The sequence below is a fragment of the Eretmochelys imbricata genome, chromosome 21 (assembly GCF_965152235.1).
Source record: "Eretmochelys imbricata isolate rEreImb1 chromosome 21, rEreImb1.hap1, whole genome shotgun sequence".
Taxonomy (NCBI): Eukaryota; Metazoa; Chordata; order Testudines; family Cheloniidae; genus Eretmochelys; species Eretmochelys imbricata.
The window spans coordinates 9,756,322-9,778,469 of record NC_135592.1 but is presented as its reverse complement, the minus strand read 5'-3'; the positions used below and the strand labels follow the sequence as shown (position 1 = coordinate 9,778,469).

Below are 22,148 nucleotides of genomic sequence, written 5' to 3'. Positions count from 1 at the left end.
ATCCGTATGTACAGTGAGGCTTTCTTGGAGGAGTGCTAGTCCACTTCCGCAGCTCTTGCCAACTCAGAGCGGGAGGAGGGATGCCCTTGTGGTTCGGGTGTTAGCCTGCGACTCGGGTTCAGGTCCCTACTCTCCCACACATTCTAGCTGTAGATGGGAGATAATGAATCTCTCTCCCTCCGCGGGGGTGCGCTGGCCTAGCCAAGCCTATGAGGGCCTAAGGATGCCTGGTTGAGCAAGGCGGTTGCAGCTTGTGCACTGGACATGGGCAACCTGCAGTTAGGGTTCTAGAAGGTTGTGTTTACTAGAGCCAGACCCTGTCTATTCCCTACACTTGCTGCATGGGCTAGGATGCCATCTCCTCCGCTCCACAGCAAGCCCGTTTGCTCACTGAGGGAGAGACCCTTGCACAAAGTACCAGCTTTCCAAAAAAACCCAAAGGCTGCATACTTGATGCTACTGAGCGGTAGCAGTTACAATGTCACGAGCCACCCCCAATGGGGCAGTGCTGTCAAATTAAGGGACTGCCTTGGGCAATCTGGGAGGAGCATTCCTGTTTCCATTAACAGGAGCAGAGCTAGCCCACAAGGGGGATGCATACCCAGCGAGGAAGAGGGGTCCCAGCTCAGAGGATGCTTGGTCTCACGCTGTCCCCCAAACACAAGAGCTGCTGCAGTTCTTCACCTTTAAGCAGAACGACGACGTCCCTCCCCTTGACAGACAGAGATTGCCCTCTATGTATCCCGCTCCCCTTCTGCTGCCTGGAAGCACGAGTCTGGTGCCCTCCCTTGGACACTTCGCTTCACTGGCGAGCCTCAGAAACGTCCCCCTCAAGCTTGCCTACTAACCACATGGCCGGGAGAGAGCACAAGAGGCTTCCCAGATGTCAGGGAAAAACCAGGATGGGTGGGGAGTGACCACAGGCTGTAACGGGGCACAAGTGTCCGTGCATGGAGAAGCTGAGTCTAGCCAACAGGGAGGGAGTTGCAGGGCTCTCTGTGCTCCTGTTGCTCGCAATGGTGCAGGGGTGAGATTCTTCCAGCTCATTCCAGAGCCCTCCTTAGCATCTATGCAGCCTGCCTCCAGAATTCAAGTGGAGGGAAAAGCCAGTGCAGATTGGGGAGCACCAGCCACTGCAGCTTAGACGTTCTCCTTTCGTAAGCTCTCGATGGCAGGATCCTTGTCCTAGGGGACCAGGCTGTGGGCTGCCCGTGCTCTTGCCATTCATGTTCCAAGGTCTGTCTGTGCCTGCCTGGCTAGGGGCACTGGTGGCCAGCGTGCAACAGTGCCCTCTGCTTGTTCCATTCAGGAAACCTTCAATGACCAAGGCGCAGTCTGACCTGCCCATGGCCACCATGATGTTGTAGAGATCCCTCAGGTTTCCGTTCTGCTCCTCAAAGACCTCTAAGATGGCAGCCGCTGGGCTTTGCTGGCATGCAAAATACCTGCCGAAAGGAAGACCAGTCAGAACATCCAGGCTTTCCACACGACTGCATTTGGACCAAGCAGAATCGGGGAGACAGTGGGGAACTACAAGGCTCAAATGGAGACAGTGGCTAGTGCAGGACTGGGACTCAAGCGACCTGAGTTCCATTCCCAGCTCTACCAATGACTCCCTCTATCCTTGGGCAGGTCACATCCCCATAATGACTCCGTTTCCCCATTTATAAAATGGGGATAAATAAATCTCTCCTGCCCTTACAAAGCGCTCTGAGCGCTATACAAGTGCGAACTGTTCAAATCACAATTAAACTGGAGAGAGATTCATTTCTGAGCCAAAACTTTTCTCACATGGCAACTTGACCAAGGATGTCATTCTTTCTATACAACGGTCTGAGTGGGGAGGCCAGTGGTTGTGTGTTTGCGTAGCCCAGCAGCAAATGGGAACACGGGGCCTGATCCAACACCCATTTGCAGTCCGTGGCAAACCTCCCATTGTCAACGAGCATTGGAGTTGATCAGGGGAGATCAAATTCCTCTCCCACCACAAGGGAACCTCCAGTCAGAAGGGTAACCAATCAGGGCACTGGAGCGATAAGTCTAGCCTCTCTCCCCACAGCCTCCAGTCAGCTGGCTGACCTCAAGAGTGTAACCAGTCTTCCACAAGGCTGACAGAAAAACAGATGAAAGGTGGGGAAGCCAACAGGCAGGTCCACTGTGGGAATAATTATTAACCTCAGATACTTGCAAAATCCTGTTTCTCTGGTGCATCTCTTCACTTGTTTTCTGAGAATCAGGCCGAGGATCCATCAGTTCATAGTCCAGGTTTCTGGCTAGTGTTGTTTCACGTGCTGACTTTCCAAGCAGAATCCTAGCTGCCCAAGTTAGCTGGGACTCTGAACTAGTCTGTGAATAATCACAGGAAACAGATGCAACGCCTGCTCAGGACAAAACGTGGCCTGAGATTTTCAAAGGGGATTTAGACACATTCATTAAATAAAACCGCATTTAAGTTCTCTAGGACTGCCGCCACAGCTTTTGCTGGGAAAAGCAGATTTCATCATTAACTTTCCACTTAGCTTGAAGCAGTAGCTATTCCAGTCGGTGTCTTCACCACTCTGCCTGTTGTCTGGAAAAAGTGTTTACTGAAATCCGTAGAGCTTAAGGCCAGAAGGGAGCACCAGAACATCTCATCTGACCTCCTGCACATCACAGGCCACCAATATCACCCAGCACCCGCACACTAAACCCACCCACAGATGTGAGACCAAAGTACTACAGCCCCCAGGAGACTGGGTTGTTCTGTGCCACAGGCAGAGAACAGGAAGGACTGAGATGCACCAGTGCTCAAGGCACTGCAATGGCAAGGAAATGATGGAGAGAGACCCAGCGAATCCTGGCAAGTGACCCACACGCTGCAGAGGAAGGTGAAATCCCCCCAAGCTGGCCTGGGGAGGGGGCAAATAGACCACATAGAGTGATCATTTAGTGGTCCTGGCGCACACAGCCACCTTTTCTAACAGTGGCCAATGATTCCATATTCTTCCGGTTTTGGATGCGCAATCTCGACTAGGTTCTCAGAGCTGCTGAGCACTCACCGTGGCATTACTCCTGATGCATGCCCACCATGGCATTACTCCTGAATCAGCCCTTGAATTCCCCTCTCGCTCCAGGAGCATGGAGCTGCTGGTGCCCTCAGCAAGACTAGCCCACAGAGCCCTATAAGTGCGGGGCCCAGATGCCAGAGTATGCTCAGGTAGGTGCCCCTCCCACCTTGGTCGCTTGCCCTGAATGGCCTTTCAGCTGGACTCTGTGCCACCAGAACCCCAGCAATGCAGCGTGAAGGAGCCAAAGTGCAATTCCATCATCTCACGGTAAGGGCAGCCTCTCAGGCTCTGCCTGCCTGTCCAGAACATCACATGGGCTCTCTTGTTCCCAGACTTGTTACATAGGGCCTGATGTTCGATGGTGCTGAGCACCCACAGCTACCCTTGGCTTCAACGGGAGCTGCAGGTGCTCAGTCCCGAGCGAACTCTGGATTCCAGTAATTACTGAAGCCTAGAATGAGACAGAAGGAGATGTCCTCCGGGCCCAGTCTCCCATCTGGCTGAGATTTGGTGCACTACCCCCTCTGGTTCCCAAGGACACCCCCTCTGCCTGGCCAAGGACAGCTGCATAAGTATGTGCTGTGTCATCACCCCCTCGGCTCTACTGGCTGGGAAGATGAGGATCTTATCTCTGAGAGGACCACACCTTGCTGACTCAAGACAATCAACAAGGGAAAACCAATGACAGAGGAACACGAAGGGGGATCATTCCAAGTGGCCAGCGTTATCAGCGGCAGGCCAAACAGGGACATTTCTGACACATACAAGACCCAGAGCTGCCACTGGCTTCCTGGTGAAGAGCTAGCCTGGTTGGCAATAATATCTACCAGTAGCTGATAGGCGTGAAATAATGGTGGAAAGAGAGGGGTTACATGGTGGAGCTGAGTGATGGGAGGTAGGATGGAATAGGCCACAGGGGGCTGTAATTATGGTACTTAGCACTTATAAGGTACTTTAACTATATACTATACACAGTCTTCCCCATTATTTTTCTTGAATATCAAATCCAGATCTCTGGGCTCCTGCTGTTTAGTTCTGCCCCCTTCCCTACCTCTCCTTTTATTATGAACCTACCACAGAACAGCATCCAAATACAGGGCCTTTGCCTTCTGTTTAACACAAACGCAGTAGTACTGTACTGTACTTGCCCTCACTGAGACCTGGTCCTACCTGGTCTCCTCTCTCCCCCATCCCATCCTGCTCCTTTAACCTGAGATGAGTCTTGCAAGTTATCTGATTTTCATTCCGCACATGCCCAGCCTGGATGCCAGCTTGCACCAGCTGTTCTCACTGATGCTATTTGGGTCCAGCAGCACCTGTAGCTGCTCAAAGAGCTCGCAGGGGATTTTGGAAGGGAGAAAACACACAGCTCTTTCAGCGTCACCCAGCCAGGTGGGATCACTGAAGCTGAAGGCCTGGTGCTAGCTCAGTGAACTGACTCTTCTGCACCCCAGCCCATCACTGGCACTGCTTTAGCTTTAGCTTTCTGGCTTGTCTGGATCATAGAAGCCACCACGTCCCTTTGAGGTGGACCATTCACGGAACCCACTACTTGCACCCATTGTGGGCCAGGCAATACTGAGGTGGACCATCGCCTCTGAGACGGAGGATACTGCTTCCCAGCCCCATCGATATGGATCTGTTTCTGCACCAGTGATTTCCATGCAGCTACGGAGTTCAAGTCTCCTGATCTGAGTTCACGGGTCCTTAGAATTTTGGCTGGTATGTGCCTTCAAATATGCCAGTCCCAGCCTATGTCACCCAGTGGGGGATACAGGCTAGGACGGGAAACTCATGACTACCACGGTTTCTGCCTCCCCCAGTCGGAGTTGCTGTAAGGAAAGGGGCAGAAGTGCTTTCGGTAGAAGGAGACTGCTCCCAGCCCAGCAGCCGCTAGAAGTAAGGTACAAATCACCTCTCTTCAGCAGACCCCATACTTGCCTGTTACAGTGAGGGGTGGAAGAGATTCTGGTCTCCGGAGAGCCGCTCCCTGGGGCCTGGAATCGCAAGATTTCCGCATACTTCGTCTCCAGGCCCTGAAGCAAGGGGGAAAATGAGAGAGACAGGGCAGAGTAAGAGTCATTTCGCTGAACTGTGCATGCGTGCCCTGGGGAACAGCCTTCCCAGGGCTGGCTCACATCCCGGCTCTGAGATTATTGGTGCAATGGCAGAGAGCCTGTGTCTGCTTCGTGCACACCAGTGCCAATATGCTGCAGCCAGTGGCCTTACGCTGATGGGGCCATGATCAAAATCAGCCCCAGAGCGCTAACAGCTTCGGAGTGGCGACTGAGTCAGCGAAAGCAGCCTAGGGGAGGACTTTGTACCCAGCTGGTAATATCGCGTTGCTGAGTCAGGGCTGGGAATGAGGGTGCATGGAAGTTCAGACTTGTGGCTCCTGATGCAGGGCCAGGAGTGAGCGTGAATGCAGCCTGCCCTTGTGCCAGAAACGACTTCCTCCTCACTCTCATCCTGCGCTTACATACAGGGCCCGATTTTCAAGTGGTATAAATCGGCATAGCTCCACTGCCTTCAAAAGAGAGACACTGATTTACACCAGCTGAGGATCTGGGCCTCTACAGCTAATGCTGTTCCCCTGTGCCAACTGGAGGACATTCCTCCCACACCTGCACTGAGCGCTGCTACCAACCCTTCACGAAGTTCTGCATGGCTAGCGGGATTGTTTCTCTACTCCAGGGGCAGGATTGTTCAGTCTTTTGTACATCCCCCACCCCACACACACACTCATGTGTTTAGTGGGGAGAGCATACAATTAATACGGTCCCCAGATTTAAAGCTGGCCTTAGTTGGCACTACGCCAGGGTATGGTGGGCACGACTGAAGCGTAAAACTCACAGCTTTGGGCACTGAAGTTGGATGCAACTGCCTAGCCTGAATATAAAACAAAGGCCACCATCCTCTCGCCAGGTTAGCTGTGAATCAGAGCTGCTCAATACCTCCCCATCCCCTGGACATTGCAAGGGTATCTCTCTGTCTCTGAGTTTTCTATAGCACCCATCACTGTAGCACCAAAGCCTGTTCACTCCAACTCCCATTGAAACATGTTACAGGGGCCTGGATTTAGGGATCCTACCTCTGGAACCCCTGTAATAAAAGTAGGCGATAAAGACTGCGTGCTGCTGAAGGAATAGAGTGTGAGGCGGTGCAGCCAGTGGGAAAGCCAATCCCCTCCGCCAGTGGAGCATGGCATGAATCCCTGGTAATCAGGGGGCTCCGGGCTCCATTTAACAATTGCTGGTGCAGAGAAGTGGAGCTCAGGCTCCTCCCAGTGCTAACAGCCTTCAGAAACCTCACGGTTACAATATCCCCCAGCCCCTGCTCCCATCTTCTATAAATACCTTTATTGCAGAGCTGCCAGACTGGCACTTCAGAGCCATCACAGTGAAACCCAAGTGAGGTTACAATGTATTCCTGGTCATGCGATCTCATTCTGAACGACTGACTTAGCTGACATGTTTAATATACACATGCTACCCTGCCACCGCTCACTTTCTTTGTTCAGGGGAAGGTTAAATTTTACAAAAGATAAATGGCCCTAATAAAAAAGTCAACTGTCTCTGTAATCCATCCTGCCTCCTGCTTATAACACTAGCTTGGGCTTCTTCTCTTGAGCCGAATTAAGTTACCAACAGAAATAAAAGGCCACATCATTTTAAAGATTCTTTTTTGACTAATTTAAACAGACACTGGCCTGAGCCAGAATTCAAGATCCAAGAACCAGGAATGCTGGGCAAGTCTGAATCCAGATCTGGGCATTGTGACTAGTTTCTTAGCTCTATCATGGGCCGAACAAAACCTCTGGATCTGAGCTGCCCTGACTTTTGAGGCTGTTTGGAACAGATCTGAACTACTGCTACTCAGACCCATCTCTCACTGGAAATGGCATCTTTGGGTCTCAGCAGGTCAGATGGGCTGTGTGAAAGAAAACACTGAAGCTTAACGCTCATAAGCACAGAGAAATAACCGCAGGCTGGTGCATGCTGGACAGTGAAAACCGTCTCCTCCTCAGCATGGTGCGGCTCAGTGCTTCAGGTATAACACAGATTGGCACATACAGATATTGCTGCCCAGGTTCTACAGTGATGGGCACATTATAAATGCCCAGAATAGATTAGGTAGGTAGATTAGCTAGATAGCGTATGTAGACAGAGTAAGTAGGTAAACAGTATTAATGAGGGAAGTAAAGAGATAATTAAGTATAAAGATAGACAGGGAAGTACATTAAGTAGGTAGATAGGTTAAGTGGGTAGGAAGGCAGGGATTAGTTGGGGTTGTGTAAACAGGCATGTAGACAGAGTAGCTAGGTAGCTAGATTAAATTAGGTTAAACAGATTAGGTAGGTAGCTAGGTTCAGTAGACTGTTTATATAGGCAGGTGCTGGACTGTGTAGGTACACAGGCAGGTAGACAGAAGAGATGGGTAAACAGGTGAAGTAGGTAGCTAGGTTCACTAGCTAGATTAGGTCGGTAGCTGGGTTGAGCAGGAAGAGTAGCTATTTAGACCGAAGTCTAGAACTCACACTATCTGTGCCTTGTAACAATGACTTCATTGGTCAGTGCTGTCCATTCTTCATTCTGATTGGCTCAAATGGAAAGAAAATAAACAAGTCAAAACAGCAGTTCAGAAAAAACGATGATCTCAATAAAACCCCAACTAAACAGTTAACGTTCGTCATAATAAAGAAAAGAAACCTGAGCCTGTTTCTTTTTTCCCTTGCTTAGCAAATATTAAATACTTTGCCCTTCTGAAATGCCTTTCATCCTGCAGCCATTCATTCGTTAGCCCTGGCAACCCCCTGGGAAGTGGGTACTTATTGCACCCATTCTGAAGCGGGTGAAACTGAGGCACAGAGAAGAGATGTGATTTGCCCAAAGTCACAAAAGGAGTCCATGAGAGAGATGGGAATAAAACCAGTCCTCTGACTCATAGTCCCTTGCTATACCCATTAGATAATGTTCCTAGACCCCTGGGGCAGGGACTGTCTTTTTGTTCTGTGTTTATACAGTAGAACCTCAGGGTTACGAACTGACCACTCAACCACACACCTCATTTGGAATCGGAAGTACACAATCAGGCAGCAGCAAAGACAAAAAAAATAAAAAAGCAAATACAGTAAGTACTGTGTTAAATGTAAATTACTAAAAAAATAAAGGGGAAGTTTAAAAAAAGATTTGACAAGGTAAGGAAACTGTTTCTGTGCTTCTTTCATTTAAATTATGATGGTTAAAAGCAGCATTTTTCTTCTGCACAGTAAAGTTTCAAACCTGTGTTAAGTCAATGTTCAGGTAAACTTCTGAAAGAACAACCAGAACGTTTTGTTCAGAGTTATGAACAGTTCAGAGTTGCAAACAACCTCCATTCCCGAGGGGTTCGTAACTCTGGGTTCTACTGTGCAATGCCTGGCACAATGGTGTTCTGGTGTGTTACTAGGGTCTCTGAGCACTCCAGCAATACAAATAATAAATAATAATAGAGTCCAGAAGTGAACCCAGGAGTCTGGTTTTCCAGCGCCCCCTGGTTTAACCACTAGGTGACACCCTTCAAAGAGACTTTTTAATTCTATGGGCTGCTCTGAATGAGAAATGGCCAAGAACAATTACACTGACAGAAACCACAGAGTCAGGCAAACTGCTGCAGACCGGAGGCTACCTGCTTCCTCCAGAAACAAAAGGAGCGAAACGGGCATTTTCCGTGCCCAATGTGGAGGTGAGGAATGGACTGGCAGCTGCTGTCATCCATGTTTTTTCAGCCTGCAATGTGGTTACAGTCAAGCTCTAAAATGACACTGGTTCAGCATGATGCCTAGCATGACTTCCACTAGTAAAGGCCCTGTTTGGTCCCTAGGTTCCTTAAATCAAAGCACTGAGACTTGACAGTGAGGTGCGTGACTCTGAGCACGACTGATTGTGCATGGGGACCCACACAGCACTCACTATGCTCTCGAGGTCAGATCCTCAACTGGTGTAAACCCATGCAACTCCATTGACTTCAGTAGGGCTACACTGATTTACACCAGCTGAGGACCTGGCTCTCAAAGTCCTTTCTTAGCCAGCACCAGGCTCCATGTAAATCATGGTCAGAATTTTCTTACAGTTGTCCCTTCTCTGGTTGTTCCAACGACCCAGTGAGCTGCATGGAAAGATACTCCCTGGGCATGACATTTGGCAATGCACTCTTCTCAGCCCCCAGTCATTCATATCTAGGCACTGTCACAGGTCAAAGTCTGTGGGCTTTTCTGGTTAGTTACCGGGAAGTGAAACAAGAACTGGCACGAGCCAAGAATGGCTGCACTGATTTTTATTGTCATCATAATTTTATTTAACAGCAATAAAATAAATACAACTTCTCAAGTCACAGATGAGTTTTCTTTGCTTGACACTTGTAGTTTTGTCACCTGCCTGGAAAAACCTCAGCATTTTGGCTGAGATTCAGTGTAATGTCAGTGTAATATCTAGTACCTGCTCCCTCTCTCATGCACAGCAATGGATTCACCAATCTCACTTCTTTCCTGATACCTATGATCCCCTGGGAACTGGGAGCACTGAGATACATGGACTTCGATCTCTCAGCAGAAATAGGAATATTGCATTACTCAATGATTCACAATAAAGATCCCTAATGTACCCTATAGCAACAGTGCATTAGTGATAAAACTGGAAGAATAATTCTTAACAGATTATTTATTAGACCAGTTTTGCTTTTCCTCCTCATGAATCATCTGTAAGCAGACAACGTTTTATCTAATGTTTTATCTAACGTTCTCTGAACAGTGTCCTTGACTATTTCTTGCTGTGTTGCTGATTTGCAGGTGGCTTCTTGGAAGCATTTAAAATTTAGAACATTTTGAATAGCTACATGGGTCACATGGTATCTTCCTCTTCTTTGATTGGATTTGATTCTTTGATACTCTTTGTATCAGATAGTCAAGGTGCATACCTGTGTAATGTGACCCGATGCCCCTGGATTGGGATTGAACCTTGGAGGTCTGGGTCTAAAAGTATGAACCTGTCCTGCCTGAGCGAAAAGATCCAACTCTGTTAGCACGAACCCAGTAATGGGCTCATAAACCTCTATGAAAGGAGACAGCACTACATTATGGCAGGGTGTGTTACACTTGTATTTTACAAATTCACAATCCCCTCTCTGGGAATTGCCCAATAGTTGCTTGAAATTTGCTCTGTTCATGGACATCCCTGACAGTCAACTTGTTCGCTAGACTATTTGAGGGAAGTGAACACAAGACAGGCATGAACCCGGGCAAAGCAAGTGTGTATAAGAACTGGGAGGAAGAGTCACAGAACACTGTTTGCAATATCTGCCCAATGCTATAGGGTGACCGAAGTTGTGCTAAATCAGGGCACTGGTGCATTCCGCGTGGATACTAACCCTGCACTAAAGGACTCGGATGCTGTTCTCACTCAGGATTTACACCATGAATCTCACTGGAGTTATTCCCGATTTGCATTGCAGAATCAGGGCCAAAGTGTGGACAGCTGAAATCAAAGGGGAACAGGATAACTCAGGGCTTTGGTAAAGAGCTATAAGAACCAAATGCGGCTCTTGGACATGCCAATGAAACGGCACTAACTCCAGTATTATGAACAGAAACACGCGTCTTCCAGCTGGGAATTTCAAAGCATCTCACAGCCCAGCCTCCCACGGCATGAGTGAGGCAGGTTAGTGTTATGATCCCCATAGGGATCGCATCTCCTCCTGGCCTTCCAGCCCACAAGGAGCAGCTGCTTTCTGCCCCAGCAGGTTCCGGGCCCTGCAGTGAGATTCCTTACAGACCAGCACATGAGGGAGACTTTCTTATTGCTCTGAAGTGTGTCTCAGGAAAGCACCAAGCACCACAATACTCATTATATAGAGTTACACTGAGGTACAAGGCCAGTTAAACAGCTGGATAAGCAGCCTCATTTCTAACGGGGCTGAGCCATTGAAGCCAATGGGGGCTCTGGGTACTTAGTACCTCTGAAAGTCAGGCCACTAATTCAACTCTCTGAATATGGATTTAAGTGCCTGATTTTAGACACCCTCCTGGAAAATGCTGCTGGAAATGACTTGCCCTAGCTCACACCACGAGTCAGTGAGAAAGCTGAGACTAGAATCCAGGTGTCCTGAGGTTCCAATCTCCTGCTCTAATCTCTAGATAACACTGCTTCCTAACTGGTCCCACAGATCGGAAAGCTGGTTGGGATGCTAAGTATGGTGATGCAAAGCAGACATTTGGGAAGGCAGAAGAAAAGCACTGACCTGAAGTGAGAGAGTTGTATCCGGCATTCATCACTCATGGTCTCTGCCCTCATCCCTTCCCTGACCCAGACGGGATGCCAGGTCTTGCTGCTGAGGAGGTCAGTGTTACTGGTGCAAGCCCGGGCCTGGGTCGCGTTCCCTGAACAGTGCTTGAACACCAGCAAGCAGGGTTTCCGGAACAATCTGGGTCCCGTGGGGCCCGCAGTAAACAACAGGACTGATGAGGGCCTCTGAGCCGGAGAGCTGGGGAGAGTCCAATAGGTCCCAGACTAGCACCAGGGAGATCTTTTCTGGCCGTCCCAGGGCCACTGCCCCTGCAAATCACAAACAGCAATGCTGATGGGCTAAGTATTTAGAAGTGATTCTATCAGACTCTATCAGGCTCTGGCTTTCCACCCTCCCTTTGTTCCTCTCCCGTGATGCAACTCATAAGATTACTCACCGCAATACCTTAAAGTGCTGGTGCTTCCTTTAATTAACGTTGACTTGCTTAGCGCCCGTCCCAAATGCTGGAGGCTGGTACAAAGGCTTGTTTACATGTAGCGCACTCAAAGGTACAATGTAGGAGGCTGGGTTTGCAAATGCTGCCATAAAACACGAGGGGGAAATATTCTCTCTGAATGGACCAATTGGGTGGGTGTGCTGTGGGCCCAGCAAAAACACGCAGAACGGCTTTGCTTTTTCCTGTAAAGGCCTCTTGTTCATGACATTGACAGCTGGGCACTTAGTGGGGCTTTAGGCCTCTAAAACAATTTAAGGATTGCATTAATAAACAAAGGAAACATTGAGTTTGGAAAGGAAGCTTATTTAGCACACTTTTTAAAACCAGGACACATTTAGTGATTGCACAAAACTGCTCATTAAAGCGATATTCATAAGCTATTATTTTATTATTTTTAACTAACCTCCCCCCAAATAAAAAATGCTGTCTACGCCCCCTGTCTCTGGCTCATACCGGCTGTGAGTCGAATTCACTGACAAAGGCTGCTTTGTAAACAGTACCTTGTTCTGACTTGCCCAAGATCCTTTCTCTGGCAGAAAGGCGGAGGGTGTCAAAGAGAGAAAGAAAAACTAACAGCAGGGAAAGAAATGTAAAAATCCCAAATGCACAGGACCAGGTCCTCAGCTGGTATAAATCGGCATATCTTTGTAGAAGTCAATGGAGCTGTTTCTGTGCACACTAGCTGAGGATTTAAACTGGCTGATGAACAGGACCCTAGCAAATTCACAGCCATGAAAAATGCATCACAGACCGTGAAATCTGGTCTCCCCCCATGAAACCTGGTCTTTTGTGTGCTTTTATCCTATACTATACATATATCATAGGGGAGACCGGTGTTTCTCAAAGTGGGAGTCCTGTCCCAAAAGGGAGTTGCGGAGGGGGTGCCGCAAGGTTATTTTAGTGGGCGGGTCATTGTATTGCCACCCGTATTTCTGTGCTGCTGCCTTCAGAGCTGGGCTCCCGGCCAGCAGGCGCCGCTCTCCAGCTGCCCAGCTCTGACGGCATGCTCACTGCATGCTCCTTTTCTCCAGCAATGTCCCCAAAACAACCCCTACATGGGAAGCTGCTGGGAGAGTCACATAGTGCCATTATGCCAGCTATATGCCTACACAGGGAAATTCTCCATGGCCAGTTATAGAGGTTTTATAGCTTCTGTGCCAGTGAAGCCAGGGCTCTCATGAACTGGGCCATTAATTTTTTAGATGAAATATTTAATTTCACCAGCATCCTAATCTGTAAAATGGGCTAGGAATTTGACAGACCCAGGCCTAGGTATGATCTGGGTTATACCGAAATCCATCAAGTAGCAGATTACTCTGAATAGTGATCTTTTTGCACCCTGTCCCTGGGAAGGAAACACTGGCAGCTAAAAATTGTTGACAGAGTACTTTCCAGCATAGTCATGAAGGAAGCATGAGCCAGTGCTCTGCATTATTCCTACTCTAGTGGAACATCAGCAGCCAACCGGCTGATCGCACTAGAAACTGCTCTGTCATGCACAATAGCAGCATTGTTGAATGATGGGCTTTTCCATTTCCATCTTCATCGGAGTGGGATCCAAAAATGAGATGCAAGTGGCTATAGTTCAATTAATGTATGTGTTGCATGTCTTATTTTACAGTGATAGTTTAATTACCCTATGGAAACACAACACTTCAATGGAGCTACGCTGATTTACAGCAGCTAAGGGAATGACTACACTGCAATAAAAGACCCATGGTGTGGCCACCGCTGGGCCAGGTCTGCTGACTCAGATTCATGGGACTCGGGCTGCAGGGCTATAAAATTGCAATGTAGATATTCGGTCTCCAACTGGAGCCCGGGCTCTGAGTCCCTGTGAGTGGGGAGGGTTTCAAAACCCAGACTGTAGCCCAAGCCTGAACATCTACACCACTATTTTTAGCCCCGCAGCCTGCGTCATCTGACCTGGTCTTTGAGACTCAGTGCCGCACAGTGTAGACGTACGCTAAGAGTCTGGGTTTCTCCCCACCCTTCGCAAAACAGTAATTTTCTTCTGCTCCTTTTGAGTGCAATAAAATTAAAGGATCTGACTGGGTCTGCGTTATAATGGAAATATTACTCCTCCAAGAGACATTAACCTTGCTTCAGACCATGAAATTCAGGTAATGACCCATAGCAGAAGTGAATTAGTGTTTAATTCTCCACCTCTTGCAGGCAGCCTCCTAATGATTTCTAGGTCTCTCCCTCCCTCCCTCTGCCATTTAACATGCATTTGTAATGTCTTTACTTTAGATTCAAGAGGCTTTTGCCAATTTTGGCTAAGAGGGAAGTGGAGGGGAGATCACAGAGAGCCTCTGGTTAATGAAAGTTCTGATATGCAGCACATGGATGATTAAAACTGCAGACACCCAGTCACACACAGAGAGCATGTTCTCTCTCTCACTCACACACTGTTGTGCATAGAGAAGACAGACTTGCACTGGGCCAGCTCCTGAGCTAGTGCAAATCAGCAGAGCTCTATTGATATCCATAGAGTTACTCCAATTTACACCAGATGAGGATCGGGCCATCTGTCTCTCTCATTAACGCACTAGCACACAAATACACAATCCCACATACAGGACACATTCTCACCGCCACACAAGTTCTTCACGTAACACTCATATACACATACACACTCTTACATGCACAAACGCTCATATATACACCATTCACGCATGTTCAAATACTCAGCACATGGTCTCTCATACACAACGCATTCACACCACATACACAAACAGAATAAACACATTCTCTCTCTCTTTCACACACACACACTCACTGACTCTCAGAGGGATTCCCTCATCGGATCAAGCAGAGATGTAGAGTCTCACATACTGCCTGAGTGTGTGTGAATTTGACAGGTTGGATCCGCCCTCTGCAGACAGTTACACAAACGCTCCACACACACGCGCGCCCCTTTCTGTGCTACTTCAACGTAACTCCGATGACAATTTCTTCATTGTGTAGAAGCAGGAACAGAGCCAGAGGCTGGCCTCAGAAATCCATCTGTTTGTTGTGTTTTCCTGACGAAGGGGGAAAATCAACTGGGAGAAGGTGAGTGAAGGCTGCTGTTCCTATAGATTTAGCCTTGTCAGTATTAGCAGCTGTGTTTCAAATTAGAATGTTATGACAATTAAGTGTCTGTTTCACCCCTTAGTTACTTCAGCAATCTGTAACAAATTAGCCTAGCATTTCCAGTGTTTGTTTGTTTGTTTGTTTTGCAAACCCTGGCAGTAACAATTTGCTCTGCTGCAGAGAAATTGAAATGCAGCCTGTGCCCTTATATAATTTTAAATTAGGATCAACTCCTCTTGTTTTGCTCAGCGCAAGGCAGGTTTTCTGGTCCATAAACTGTCTGGTAAAGGTCTTGTTTATTTGCTATGACGCCTGTGTGTATTTGGTCTTTACTGATGCAGACCTTTGCTTGCTGGCTCCGGGTTTTTAAGATGACCTTTTCTTGCATAATATTAATAATGAGTATGGGCTGTCAGCGTTAGTTCTGGATCAAAGTCCGAAACTGAGAAGACTGTTCAGGTCAGTGCTCTTCTCCTGATCTATGTCCCCCGACAAGTGCAAAGTAACAGAATAGATGGATTCCCAAGGACAGTGGTGCTGCAGCTAGGGGTGCAAGGGTTGCTGCCACACCCCCTGCCTTGAAGTAGTAATAACAAACACCAAATACCTGGTTTCCATCATCAGCACCCCCACTATAGAAATTGTTCCAGCACCCCTGCCCCGGGACTTTTTTTTCTGAAAGATGTATTCTGAACCTCTTCCCCTGCCCTCCCTTACATTGCCAAAGACAACCACCTTTTTGAAGTCTTTTGCTCAGACTCTCACAGTGATGCTAAGCATGATAGGTATGATCTTTTACTGCCAGGAAGAACATTCCACATATTCCTGCAGATTAATGAGATTGGGTTTAAAGTTATGAATGGATCCAAAAAGAAAAGGGTTGGTCCACTGAGAAGCTAGACAGGCACATATCAATCTGCCCCGAGGGTGAGAAGCATGTTGAGGACTGGGGAACACTCAGCCCTGATGCTAGACATTGCCCATAGTCATGTAACGACTGTGTGACTGTCTTTAAAAAGGGAGGGAGTGTGTAATGGCTAGGGCAGGGGATTGAGACTCAACATTCCTTGGTTCTGTTTCTGTGCCTGGATCTGGAAGGGAATCACTGTATGATCTAGACAAGTCAATAAACCCCTCTGTGCCTCAGTTTACCCCTTTGCGAAATGGGGGGATAGTAATCCCTTTCTGCCTTTCAGGAGAGCAAAAAGAATTAAATAATGTTAGTAAGGCACTTTGAAATATTGTGATGAAAAAACGCTCACTACAGATGTTTATTTAAAATACAAATATATGGTGAGAGATTAGCTGAAGAGAGAAGAAAATGGAGGTCCCACAACAAACTGCCTGTTTTTTCCTACTGAGAGCAGCATGCAGCAGAGAGATAATAGCTGCATTGAGAGGTCTAGCAGCATACATGCAGGAGAGTTTGCCCACTCTGTGAGCTGTGGCATTTCGACAAGCACTGAGAAAAGTGTCTTCAGTCCTGTCTTCTAAGGATGGTTTCAATGCAGCCACGTTAGGTAAATGATGAAATTGCAGCAGCCAGTGCAATGACAGGGAGTGGGGATTAGAGTAAAGCAAAGACCTGGAAGGTCTTGGTCAATATGGAAATAACCAATGTCCTTTGTAAATGATGCTCACTTATTGCTTTTCAGTTACAAAAGGCCTGGACCAGCCACCCAAAGTGCAGTTCAATCCAGTAAGGAGGAATGTGGGCTCATGCTTTTGGGTTCTCTGCCTTGCCTCATATTGGGGGATTTCTCGGCTGGTTCTTGACACGAAAGGAAGTGCCTACTTGGTTTGAAAGCCTGAAGAAACCCTCTTGGCGTCCACCCAACAAAATGTTCCCGGTCATGTGGACTACCTTGTACACAGGCATGGGGTAAGGTTCCGTGTACTACTCCTTCTCTGCTTCTGTGGGTCTTTATCTCTAGGGGAGACATTACTTCACTCTCCTCCATTGCTCATTTTGGAGCTTTCCTTCTCATGGACCAAGTGGGCAGGAAAGGGACGTTTATTTTCAGAAGAGGAACATAACACCCCACTAGGTATTGAGCTGAGTTCATCGGCTCCACCTGGAACTTTTATTTTTGCCGGGGACTTTGTCTACACTGGGTTTACTTTGCACTGAGGATCACGATGACAACTGTAGAACTTTGAGAACCCAGCTAAGATCAGGGTCCCAATGTGCTAGGCACTGTATACATACACAGAGACATTCCCTGCCAGATGAAATTACTGCCTAAATAGATAAGAAAGATCATGAGTCTGAGGTGATGCCAGGCCACAGATGTAGGTGCACCAAGGCTGTGCTGGTGCAAACCCATTACTGCAAGTCACTTTTGCATCCGTGTGGTATGTCTAGACTAGGGGTTGCATCAGTGTAGCTACATTGGTGCAACCCTGCCCCCTCACCCTCAAAACCCGGTGTAGACAAGCCATAAGAGCTGCCTTTGGCTAGAGTGGGATCTGCCCTTGGAGCTGTCTTCCAGTAATTAGAATTCTATGGCGCAAAATCCGGTGCCTCCTGGTAGAATAGTGCCTAATCCCACAGCATTGTGGAGAGAAGCCAGGTGGGACAGCAAAATGTTAATTGTGATTTTCCTCTTCACAGCTATGCTTCATACTTGGTGTGGAATGACTTAGGGGGCTTCAACAGCAAAGCCATCATCCCGCTGGGCCTCTACGGGGCTCAGCTTGCCTTGAACTGGGCTTGGACGCCCCTATTCTTTGGAGCTCATAAGCTAAAACTGGTATCGTGTCTGTGCATATTTGTCTTGTGTTGTCTGTGTCCTGCGCCACTGGTTTGGAGCCTTTAGGAGGGTCTACAGCGAGCACCAGGAAGTGCTGTATCCTGTGTCAGCTGTAAAGGCATCTTAGCAGAGCTCTGCATCTGCTCACACAGCACTTGATTCTAACCCGTGTTATCAGTCCCTCGCATTCCTGACCCGAAAAGCAGGGCGGTTAGGGAGCCAGTGTTCTGGCTGCTGCATTTTTCTGTTAAGAATTTACGGTGAGAGATAAGCCTCCTTGAGCGTCACACCCTAGTCCAACCAGAGGCAGGGCCATGAACTTCAAGGGGGCCACACTATTCATGGATGGCTTATCAGCCTATAAAATACACTGTCAACAAGAGAGTCCATAACAGCCTTACTCTCGCTGGACTGCCTTCGATAAGAGTTACTCTTACAGTGCATAGGGAGAATACGATCCCAGTGGTCGATGCCTCAATCATTTCCTTCTCTCTTCTTCAGGCTCTGGTGGACATCCTGTGCCTATACGGCCTGGTGCTTGGCACCATGTACTCTTGGTACCCCATTAACAAGATGGCGACAATGCTGATGGTGCCTTACCTGGCCTGGCTGACCTTGGCTTCTTCTCTCACCTTCTGCATCTGGAGGGACAATCCTGAGGAGGAAAAAGGAAAGAGCGACTAAGACAAAGAGAAGCTGGTGAAATAAAGTAATTCTATGAAACCAATCCATCCTGATGTGGTGGACCAAGAGATGATAGCCTGGGGGTGGTTAATTTTATTAAGATGGGTACCTGAACATACATATCATTTGCAAAGGGTGCATGGGGAAAATTTTGCACAATGCAATGGGATGTCCCTTTAAGGTTACCATACACCTTTAACCTGAGAACCCCTGCCTCTCTTTTTCTCCAACAATGCTGGGGTTTTGGGGTTACAGCTGTACGGTGGCCTTAAGGGGACACAAGTTAAATCTCATAGGCCAATTTCTGCTCTGTTATGCCACTGTAAATTCAGAGTCACTCCACTGAAGACAATGGAGTTATTCTGGATTTATATCAGTGCAACTGAGAGCAGAATTTGCTTGCATACATTCAAAAAAATTCTCACCTGTGTGACGAAAAACACCTGAGATGATTAAAACAGGACAATTTTTACAAACCTAATGGCTTTTTGCCATTCCTGCTGTTTAATTTTTGCATAGGACTCAGTTTGGACTTTTTACCATTAGCCATTAACTTCTCACCATCTAGCTCATTACTTGCCTTTCTCTCTGCCAGCGAAATGAAAATGGCCAGGTTCATCTTCTACTTTTAGTCTATTGTGCTTCTTGATTCTCATGCCCCTGTACAATGCTGCAATGACTGGAGTACAAATAACTGTACTGAAGGGAAATGTTTATCTGTCCCACCTCCAAAATACCCCTCCCCACAACTCCCCCCACCTCCGACTCTGCATTCACTGAAATAAAACAACCCTCAAACACGGACTGACACATTTATGTTGCTAATATGCTTTGTAAAACCTTCAAACCAACCCCTCTAAATGTTGTGCCTTAAACTACCAGACAGCAGCTGGGATTTTCAAAGGTGCACAAGGGAGTTAGATGCCTAAATCCCATTGAAATTCAGTGGAAATTGAGCACCTGACTCCTTTAAAATCCCAGGCAGTACCACTTTGGCATTTTCCAGGATAGCGGAAGTGGTGCCCAATTCATGGAACAAATAGGCCCATAAGGACCGCTCATGTGAGAAAGTGCTTGCGGTGTAGCCATTTGGGCATGGACTAGAGCCTGGGGTCAAGGACCTTGCGAGGTGGAAGGGGGGAATGAACCACACTGCAATTAAACAGCCCCTTAGCCTAAGTCCTGTGAGCCCGCGTCAGCTGGCACGGGCCAGCCGTGGATGTCTAATTGCAGTGTAGACACACCCTTAGAGCATAGGGTTGCCAGTTTTGGTTGGACGTATTCCTGGAGGTTTCATCACATGACATAATCTTTAACTGAAGATTAATCTTTAATTCCTGGAGAACCCAGGACCATCCTGGAGGGCTGGCAGCCCTATAAGAGGAAGGTCTATTCCAACCTCCCCCATTCTGATCTTTCCTTCTGCTGTCTAGGCATTAGATGTTCCCTGTTTAGAGAGAGGATTTACTATTTTTTTTACGAAATAAAAACCATGTATGGATCTCTTTAATGGATCTTTTTACTGGCAGCTGATTGTCAGGGTGAAGGGCATTATTTTGGGTAGTGTAGTTTGAACTGCAGATGTAGAGATGTATTTGCTTTTAATAAAACCAAGATTTTTTGTTTGCAAAAAGAAAAAAAAATCCATTGTTTGTGGTTCTGGGTTCGCAAAAGGGCTGGGAAAGGTTCAAGGAACCCTGACTAGAGCCCATGGTTTTTGCACGGAACTCAGAAGGAAGGGGAAATGGCATTAGGCACTAGTTCTGTGAAAGGTTCCAAGGAACTCACTGAACCTTGTGGAAAAAAGCTCCTCAATGCACAGGTTAGAGCAAACGAAACTGCTCACCCCCTGCTCGAGCTGATATGGTAATCTTGCCTTCCACAGGGAGGGAAAGAGGTGATATGCCAATAGGATGGGGCCAGATGGCTGGCCATGAGAATGGTTATGAAGGAAGCCACATCTCAAATACAGCAGGGACTCCCTTTTCCTCCCTGGGAGACACTAGGCTGGGTTTCTACGCCTTTAATTCAGTAGGGCCGAAAGTTTCCAAAGGGCCCTCTAATTTTGGGTACCCATCTTGGGCCTGATTTTCAGAGGTACTGTGTTCCCCGACTCCAACTAAAGCAAGTAGGAGCGGCAGGTGCTTGGCTCCTCTGAAAACTAGGCCCACGGTGAAATGAGCATCTACAAATCAAGACACCTGAAATCAGTGGCTATTTTTGAAAATTTGGCCCTGTACTTTGTTTCCTCACCTTGATCCAACCTTGCCATCAGTCCTTTCCACTGGTGAAAGGTATTACACGACACAGCGGAACTCTGCCATAAGGGTAAAGCTTGCTGGGCAGAAGAAAGAGCTTTCTTGAGGACTGTAACCAGGTGGCTCACCCTTGAAGGGCTGGAGGGCTGGGGCTAGCCATCCCTGATTACAGAGTGAGCCACACCTGGGTGGCATGGATTCACCAAGGGAAGGTCATGCCTGACTAATCTAATCGCCTTCTATGATGAGATTACTGGTTCTGTGGATGAAGAGAAAGCAGTGGATGTATTGTTTCTTGACTTTAGCAAAGCTTTTGACACGGTCTCCCACAGTATTTTTGTCAGCAAGTTAAAGAAGTATGGGCTGTATGAATGCACTATAAGGTGGGTAGAAAGTTGGCTAGTTTGTCGGGCTCAACGGGTAGTGATCAATGGCTCCATGTCTAGTTGGCAGCCGGTGTCAAGTGGAGTGCCCCAGGGATCGGTCCTGAGGCTGGTTTTGTTCAATATCTTCATAAATGATCTGGAGGATGGTGTGGATTGCACTCTCAGCAAATTTGCGGATGATACTAAACTGGGAGGAGTGGTAGATATGCCGGAGGGCAGGGATAGGATACAGAGGGACCTAGACAAATTGGAGGATTGGGCCAAAAGAAATCTGATGAGGTTCAATAAGGATAAGTGCAGTGTCCTGCACTTAGGATGGAAGAACCCAATGCACAGCTACAGACTAGGGACCGAATGGCTAGGCAGCAGTTCTGCAGAAAAGGACCTAGGGATGACAGTGGACGAGAAGCTGGATATGAGTCAGCAGTGTGCCTTTGTTGCCAAGAAGGCCAATGGCATTTTGAGATGTATAAGTAGGGGCATAGCGAGCAGATCGAGGGATGTGATCGTTCCCCTCTATTCGACATTGGTGAGGCCTCATCTGGAGTACTGTGTCCAGTTTTGGGCCCCACACTACAAGAAGGATGTGGATAAATTGGAGAGAGTCCAGCGAAGGGCAACAAAAATTATTAGGGGTCTGGAACACATGACTTATGAGGAGAGGCTGAGGGAACTGGAATTGTGTAGTCTGCAGAAGAGAAGAATGAGGGGGGATTTGATAGCTGCTTTCAACTACCTGAGAGGTGGTTCCAGAGAGGATGGTTCTAGACTATTCTCAGTGGTAGAAGAGGACAGAACAAGGAGTAATGGTCTCAAGTTGCAGTGGGGGAGGTTTAGGTTGGATATTAGGAAAAACTTTTTCACTAGGAGGGTGGTGAAACACTGGAATGTGTTACCTAGGGAGGTGGTAGAACCTCCTTCCTTAGAAGTTTTTAAGGTCAGGCTTGACAAAGCCCTGGCTGGGATGATATAATTGGGGATTGGTCCTGCTTTGAGCAGGGGGTTGGACTAGATGACCTCCTGAGGTCCCTTCCAACCCTGATATTCTATGATTCTATGATTCTATGACTGTCCTATAAAGAGTAGCAAAAGGCTGCAACGAAGGGGCAATGCTCAGGGATTAGAGATTGCTAGGCTTGAGCATCAGCACTGAAACACCAGCCAAG

General features: G+C 47.7%; 2 protein-coding genes across 3 annotated transcripts; one reads left to right on the top strand and one right to left on the bottom strand.

Annotated features, from left to right (window-relative positions):
- Positions 1-101: 101 nt before the first annotated feature.
- UNC5CL (unc-5 family C-terminal like) lies at positions 102-12,912 on the bottom strand. The gene is given in 9 exon segments (XM_077839573.1): positions 102-1,448; positions 4,284-4,392; positions 4,987-5,083; positions 5,186-5,192; positions 7,587-7,647; positions 8,705-8,808; positions 11,322-11,503; positions 11,505-11,635; positions 12,879-12,912. Coding segments are annotated over 9 exon segments (1,113 nt in total). The 3' UTR covers positions 102-1,060.
- Positions 12,913-14,602: 1,690 nt separating this feature from the next.
- Positions 14,603-19,843, top strand: TSPO2 (translocator protein 2). Of its 2 annotated transcripts, none has more exons than XM_077839060.1 (4): positions 14,603-14,880; positions 16,557-16,783; positions 17,516-17,654; positions 18,156-19,843. In XM_077839060.1, exons 2-4 carry the CDS (start codon positions 16,611-16,613, stop codon positions 18,336-18,338), a joined length of 495 nt encoding a protein of 164 aa, XP_077695186.1. In that variant the 5' UTR covers positions 14,603-14,880; positions 16,557-16,610; the 3' UTR covers positions 18,339-19,843. The 2 variants fall into 2 exon arrangements, with proteins under 2 accessions (XP_077695186.1, XP_077695187.1); XM_077839061.1 differs by lacking the exon at positions 14,603-14,880 and adding an exon at positions 16,286-16,421.
- Positions 19,844-22,148: the final 2,305 nt, after the last annotated feature.